Source organism: Bradysia coprophila, unplaced genomic scaffold (assembly GCF_014529535.1).
Source record: "Bradysia coprophila strain Holo2 unplaced genomic scaffold, BU_Bcop_v1 contig_297, whole genome shotgun sequence".
NCBI lineage: Eukaryota > Metazoa > Arthropoda > Insecta > Diptera > Sciaridae > Bradysia > Bradysia coprophila.
The window spans coordinates 8,549,048-8,556,702 of NW_023503555.1; the positions used below are offsets into that span (position 1 = coordinate 8,549,048).

The 7,655-nt window shown below is 38.2% G+C and overlaps 1 protein-coding gene across 1 annotated transcript; it reads right to left on the minus strand.

Annotated features, from left to right (window-relative positions):
* Positions 1-581: 581 nt before the first annotated feature.
* LOC119079032 (nucleolar and coiled-body phosphoprotein 1) lies at positions 582-4,781 on the minus strand. The gene is made up of 9 exons (XM_037186816.1): positions 4,557-4,781; positions 3,747-3,828; positions 3,561-3,679; positions 2,540-3,187; positions 2,278-2,480; positions 1,814-2,216; positions 1,628-1,744; positions 1,232-1,559; positions 582-1,157 (listed from the first exon to the last, which is right to left on the minus strand). Exons 1-9 carry the CDS (start codon positions 4,635-4,637, stop codon positions 964-966), a joined length of 2,175 nt encoding a protein of 724 aa, XP_037042711.1. The 5' UTR covers positions 4,638-4,781; the 3' UTR covers positions 582-963.
* Between the last annotated feature and the right edge of the window lie 2,874 nt (positions 4,782-7,655).

The following is a 7,655-nucleotide window of genomic DNA, read 5'->3' on the forward strand; positions in this document are numbered from 1 at the left end:
ATTTAAATTTCTCATATTTCATCGCATATGCATCCAAACCCCATAAGACCCTATATGGCCCAAAAGCACATAAAGTTACCTTTCAAATGATACCCCACACCACCATGTACGGCTCGTGTAACTGGAGAAATATTGGTAAGAAAAGTGCAAGTTTTCTGTTGAAAACTTCAACTGCACACATTTCAGTGCGGATTAATTTTAAAACCAATGAGTCTCTCTTCGGCTCAATAGTACATGTGAATACTTTTCTAATGACACTCCACACGACCCTGTACGGCTCGTGTACTCGGAGAAATTTTGGTAAGACAAGTGCAAGTTTTCGGTTTTTGATCACCTTTCACCAGTCACAAAAGCTTCGAAGAATTTTTTTGAATGTGGTTTTGGGTTCTAGGGTCGAAGTCCTTTCTAGGCACATATAAAAAAGTCCACTGGAAAATGCGTCCGATTTCGGTAGGCTGTTTTTCAAAAGATTCCCTCAGAAGAGTTTATCGATGAAAGAACAATAGCTTTACTGATACATGTACGGAGACTGGCACGTCCATCCTATAAATAAATGACGAAATAAAACGAATTGTTGACACATTTTGGAGCTCAAGTAGAAACAAATTTAATTTGCACTTGGAATTTCATTGAGTCACACTGATGGTAAAAATAATAAGTTTTGGACACAACTAACTCGATTTGGCTAACATCAATCATCGTAAAAAAAATTAAAATTAAAATTGTTATCAAATTATACAATGCAGAGAGAGACAGACACGCCCACAAACAACAGCAACAGTTTTTTTTTCATCAATAAAAACTAACCAGAGCAACATATCGAACATTGAAACTAATTTAACGAAAAAACAAGGAAGAAAACATTAACGCATGCGGTTGCGGACGCGAAATGAAATTATTTTCGCTTTTCCTCTCCTTTCCCATCGACTTAGCTAAAAATTAAAAATTCCGAAGCCAATGGTTCTAATACTTCGGCAACTCGGAATATCTTGGCGGTGTGTTCCAGAAGGCACTTGAATTCCGTTGCAAATGTTTCTCCTCGATTTGTGGAAATATTGCAGCCAGATCCGGTGTGGTCGGTTTGCATGAGAACAGTTTATCGATTGTGTTCACACTCACTCCGGCTTGTAGAATTATTTCACGCTTGGAGTTGGCGCCTGAAATGAACAAAAAAGAAAAATTCGTCTTCGTCTGCCATTCGATATGGAGCCACAGCTAAATCAAAACTTACGTAAACTCCAGGCTGGTGGCGGTGGACGATTAGGACGATTTTTGCTGACTGTATCCTCGTCATCCGTTGAATCATCCGTTTCCAGCATGTCGAATGTGAGCGTCGGTTTCGTTTCCTCTTTTCGGTTCTGTTTCATTTGGTCGAGATACGCTTTTTCGTCGGCAATTTTCTTGCTTAACATTTGATCACGTTCCAGTTTGGCAGCCTCGGCCAGTTCAGCCTTTAGTTTACGTTCTCGCTCGCGTTTCTGTTCTAAAGCCTTGAGTTGCTTTTGTATTTCTTGTTGTTGTTTCAGTTGCTTTGCAGCTTCTCTTGCCGCTTCTTTTTCCTGTAATGTCGTGAATCACACAGTATGTTACAAACTGTGACGAGTTAACCAACCCAAGAGTCATTTACCTGCTTGGCTTTCATCAACTTCTCCATCTTATCCAATTTCTCCTTTTCCTGAGCCTCTCGTTGCATCTGCGCACGTTTGACACGATCATCAGCTTTACGTTTCTTCTCCAGCAATGCCTGTAATAATCGGTTAGACATCAACGTTCATCTCACTCCCGAGCAACAACGTCCTCCACTTTAACATACCTCTCTCGCTCGCGCCTGATCCTCAACACTATTGTCCCTAGATCGGATTTTTAATGGTTGTGCAGACGCTGGTCTGCTCAGACTTCCGACTTTCGTAGACGACGATGACATTTGGGTGCGTATAGCATTCTGTGCCGAGTAAGTTCTCACTGACCCAACCGTTTTTCCGAGTGGAGTGCTATCTTTGATCGGATATCGCAGTTCGACCGACGGTGTAGTTGGTTTCGGTAGTTTGGACGTACTGTTTGTACTGCTTGCACTGCATGTGCTGCTTTCGGAATTTTGTTTGGCTAGTTGTCGGGTCTTGGTGCGAGTTTGACGAATTGGCGGAGCTGGACTGCCGAATTCTTGTAGTTTCTCAAAGGCAGCCACTTTTGCTTTCATTGGGCTCTGCACCAACGGACTAGAACGGAAGAAAATTTTGAATGCCACGAAGTGAATCGCGACTGGTCAGTGCTACTTACTTGAACAGTTCTTTTTGTTTGTTGGCATTCTTAGGCAGTTGTATTATCGGTTCCTCTTCGTCAGAATTGTCTTCGGTTAAAATGCTGCTTAAGGAAGTCTTTGATTTCCCAACATTTTCGACTTTGAGTGCTTCACCTTTTTCTTTAGCCGAATTTTTTGGTAGAACATAAGTAGCAGATGGTGCAAGGCCATTTGAAGGTTGCTGTATGGATAGAAAATGAGTGGAAATTCATGGACAGTTTCTCGATTGCAATGACTAACCGATGGGATCTTATCCGACGCATCTTCATAGACCGATTCCATTGTTGCATTCTTTGAACCAGCTTCCAGGTCAGTTTTCTCAGAGCTCTTCTTCCCTTTGGTTTTCTTACTTCCGACAACTTCGGCATTTTCTTCGACGTCATCCACAGCATCTTTTTCTTGCTTGATTTCAACCATCGGTAGGACGGGTTTCTTCGTCTTCTTGCCTTTTCTCGTCTTTTTCGGCTCTAAAGGTTCATTGTTTTGCGACGAGTTCGTCTCCGATGCACTCGACTCGGCCGAAGCGGAATTTTTGTGAGTGTTACGAGTCTTCTTGGCCGGTAGTTTCTTTGGAGCGGGCACCATTGGTGGCGGCATTTTGTCCACATCACTGTGTCCGTTATTATCGTCAGCATTATCATCATCGTCATCGGATAATGTAATGATGTTCACTTCGTTCGGTATCACCAATATGGACGAGTCTTTGTCATCGTTGCTGCTCGCCATTGATCGTACGCCAAGTGATATTTTCTCGCGCTTTATGTTCAGTGAATTGAAATCGTTTTCTTTTGCATCGGACTGTTTCGAATGGGTTGATGTCGTACTCGATTCGGTGATTCGTTCCAGTTTGATTTCTTGTCGAAGTTTCGTTCCCAGTTTCGGTAATTTCTGTTGAAAAAGAAAATGAAAATCGACGACAGCTTGAAAGAGGATCTAGTTTGGTGATCTCGGTACAACAGTCCATTTGGGGAGAGCAATGGTGTGGCTTTAGATTTCAGTTCATAGGAAGGGAGAGATTGAACAGACCTTGAGATAAAGGACAGGTCCACCAGTCGTTAAGTCCTTTTCTGAGTCTTGTCAACTTGCAGAATGCACTAGCCTTGGAGGGTTTGTAACAGGAGGCTCTGAGGATTTGTACTAGGCTAGAGACTAGGCAGGAACTAGTCAAACATCCCGCCCACACTAACTTGTGCTCCCAACTATTCATTGATTTGGATGAACTGAGTCACTGAGTCACTGACGGTTTTAAATAAAATCTTACCAAATTTCCACTTGCAGCCGTCTTTGCCGATCGAGATGGCCGAGTATTGCCAGCAGTGGACGATGATGTTGCGGTCGACGCTTGCGTAATAGTTGTTGCATCTACACCCGAATCTTGATCTGTTCAATTAATAGAAAGGAAATTCGAATGTTTGATGGAACACAACCAATAGCAAATCGAAATTACCTTCCTCCAGACTAGTCCGTTGTTTTTTCATGCCGGGCGCGATTTGACATTCAATAGCAGCCCTCATCTTGGCCTCGTACTCCTGAAAATGTGAAAATTGTCGTTGATTCAGATGGATAAAAAGTCAAATGAAATTCAATTTGGAGGGAACGGTTTACTGGTGGAACTATCATGATGAATCTCACATATTGGTTGTATTTTCCAATTGTCTAGAGTATCGCAACAAAATCAGTAAATCTGCTACTTCAATTGTGTCATCATTTGATACAAAATCTATTACTTCAATATTTTTAACATACATTCCGTTATGATAGGATTACACTAGCCATCAGAGTTTATTTTGCCTTCACCGTCGATAGCGGAAAATTTCATTTTTAATCATCTTAAAAGAAGTTGCACTTCGCAATCAATGACAAATTAGTTTAATAAACTATAATGTCATCGTGCGCAATGCAGTGCACATCGTACAGTGGTTGGCGGCATCAGCATCGCTATTTTGCCTTTGCTGTTCGAATCTATTAAATTATGGACTACAAACACAACATCTAACAAATTCTTGGTGCGGTACCAGTCGAACGAAAATACTAAATCGAGAATTAGATTGTCGCTCAGTTCAACCGAAAATGAAAAATCTGATGCCGGGCGACTTGAACATTCATAATTGAAGCAAAAACTTGCATCAAACAATTCCAGTTCCATTGTGCACAAACAGTAAATTAACTGAACCCATATCCACACATTCTAATTATTTGCAACATTACGAAAACAACAAAGAAGCGCCATTGAGCTGATCACAGGCAAATTTATTACCTCAAAACTTTTGACATCTTCCTTCCGAAAATCATCAAATGTTTTCTGCAGTTCTTTCAAATAGCCATCTAGCACTTCCATTGTATTTGAGCAAAATTTTATTAAAAATGAAAACTTTGATTCCGTTCGATTGTGAAAATTTCACCTCCAATCCAAACACAAAATTCAAAATTTTACAGACACAACTCGACGGTTGGAAATGACTTTCGTGATTGTGCAGGAGAATGTGTATGGCGCTACGGCCGCGAGTATAATAGAGCGATAAACTGAGCGCAAAAAACAAAATGGAGCTGTGAGCAGAATGCATTTTACAGAGAAATGAAATGAAAGGAAATTGATTCCGAATCGGGTTTGAGTGATTTATTCTCGATGTATTGAAAAGGGAATGGAAATATTGTGCATTAAGGAAAAAATTATCGGAATTTAAATAATTAATGTGAAACAATGATCAGCAGTGTAAAATACCGGTGTTTCTTAATTAAACATACGTTGAAAATAGAGTTATACTCGAGAGTTGGCAAGATGGCGCTTTTATTTGGAAATGCTAAAATCACATCAAAACAAAATATTTCACATCATACGTTTCAGCAATAACAGTTTGACATACGAGTCAGGGTTACTAAATATTGCAAGAATAGGGTTGTCCATTTGGAGGCCACAAGGGTAGAAGGGTACAAGGGTTATTCAATTCAAGGTTCTAGTTTCCGCTAAAGCGTTTCCGCTAAAACGTAATTTTTAAGCTTACCGCTGACATTTTATTCCTACTGGGTCATCTCTTTTGAACCTCACATCACACCAAAAGACAATAGTGTTGTTTGTTCACATGATTGGTCATCATAAATTTTTCATAATTTCGTTGGCTTTGACGAATATTTTAAGTTAACCGTTGATTGTAATGTTAAAAAAACACAAGAAAAACACGCATTTGACCTGTATTATTATTGGGTTATTACTTCCATCGATGAAAGTATTTTGAATCTGTTGATTTAAACTCTTGTACTTCATTTTTTTAATGCATTTTACCGCAGCTCTGCTACTATAGCATGAACATAAGAAATATTTGGAGGCTAATGCCACGTATCTAATAAAATGGCGGTCTGCGTGACCTTTCCAAAGTTTACAGCCTTGATCTCAATAGGGCTGCTAGGAATTTCGCTTTGACAACACGAACATAAACTACGCAATTTTACATTGCATTCGACATCAAAAAACATGATGCAGTACGGTGGATCGATTTAAAAATTTTGAGTTTTATCAAAAAATCACATGGTGCCCCATGACCGTCTGAGCCCCCTGATCATTTTCTGGAAGAACTTTTTTTTTAATTTTATGTTTACCACCGCCCGAGCAATTTTTGAGTAGAGCATTATTTAATTGTAAGGGATTTTTCATACATTTATAGTGTGGAAACATTTTCCAATGGGTTCAATGAAATCAGTCTCAAATTGTCGGGAAGGGACTCAGATGGTGCAAATTAGGCAAATGAAGCGTTATTTAAGCTGATTTCAACCTTTTTCAGGACAATCTATTTCAGAAACAAAACAGTCACTTTGAGCACTATGCGATTTTTGATGAAAAATCGAAATTTTTAAATAGATCCAGCCGATCCAGGCCGCATAAAAACGATAAAAACCATCAAATCCAGAAGATCTCTTTGCAATCGAAATATTTCCGTTGCAACCGCTCACATCTCATTTGATGAAACATTTTCATATCAGTGTACAGTTTGACATATTCATAGATTTTTTTTTTCATTTTTCATTGTAATTCGTGTAATTCATAGTTTTAGTTGGATGGGTGAGTTTTCTATTCCCTGAATTGTGGTATGTGAGCAATTATTTATTCGTGAAAAGATAAGTGGCTTATACCCGGTTGATAAGCGTTAGCGATCTTTTAACGTGTGTTTACATCTCTTTCTAGTGAACTAACTAACATCTTGATAGTTGACTAACAAATTTGATAGTTGACTAACAACTTGATGTCATTTATCAAGTAAGTAGTTTTTTGCAACCACATCTTACGCCAGCGAAATGCCTGTTTCAAATTAGCACACTGATTAAAAAGTGTAAGAAATTTTAATAAAAAAGTTAAATTTTTGCAGGCAAAATAAGATGTATTATCTCAATTAATTTCTGAAGATATTTTTTTAAATTCATGGAATTAAATGAATCAAAGAGAATATTATAAAAATTTTACGAGTGTGAAGTAATTCACACGAATCGTGACATTTTATTCACGATTGAAGGTTTTGTGAATGGGAAATCGAGGGATTATTTTTTCTGTCTACCAATAAATTTCTCCTTTTACAAATATTTTAAATCCCTTTATCATTATAGCGTCGAAATTGGTACCAATTTACCGAAAATATTGGTACACTGAGTTATGTTTAACGATGAACCAAAAACTAATAAATTTCATTTATTACCATGTCACTATGTGAAGGTATATTAAGTACCGGGAGACTTCCTTTTTTACGCAAAAGTGTAAGAGAAGAACATCTATCGCACTTTTTATTTTGTGAAAAAGTCCTCGTTCCACATTCACAAAACAAACTTCGCATCTACACTGATGTAACAAAAAGGCAATAAAACAGAATAATAGACAGATCATACGAGTGGGAAGTTTACGGCCAGAGCGAAGCGAGAACCGTAATTTACACGAGTCATATTTTATTTATGATTGAAAATCTTAAAAAATTGAAAATTTGTAAGAAAATTGAGAGCTCAAAAAGTGGACAAAAATTATTCCACCTTACGCTCGATGGTTTCGAAGATTTTTTTTTGTCATATTTGTCAAGAAAAGTGTCAGTCAAGGGACCTGACCCGCCCAGAAGGTTGGACCTAGTTTTGAGAAAATTGAAAAAAATTGAGAAAATTTGGGAAAATTGAAAAAAATTGAAAAAATTGAGAAAATTTGAAAAAATTGAAAAAATTAGGAAAACATTTTCTCAAAATTAGTGCCTGGTCGTAAGTGTTTGTTTGGCCTAGAATTGGGGAAGATTGCCTCAACTGAGAAAATCGAATTTATAAACTACAAGATATGGTTCAATGTCACCGCGGAGGACATTACGATTTTAAAGACGGATTCTAACGCACTCAT

Excerpts from the sequence above, each read along its gene's own strand:
- LOC119079032 (XM_037186816.1), bottom strand. The coding sequence starts at position 4,637 with ATGGAAGTGCTAGATGGCTATTTGAAAGAACTGCAGAAAACATTTGAT. Across the intron at positions 3,680-3,746 it reads ACGGACTAGTCTGGAGGAAG|ATCAAGATTCGGGTGTAGAT; the intron begins GTAATTTCGATT and ends TTAATTGAACAG. Across the intron at positions 1,560-1,627 it reads AGTTGATGAAAGCCAAGCAG|GAAAAAGAAGCGGCAAGAGA; the intron begins GTAAATGACTCT and ends ACGACATTACAG.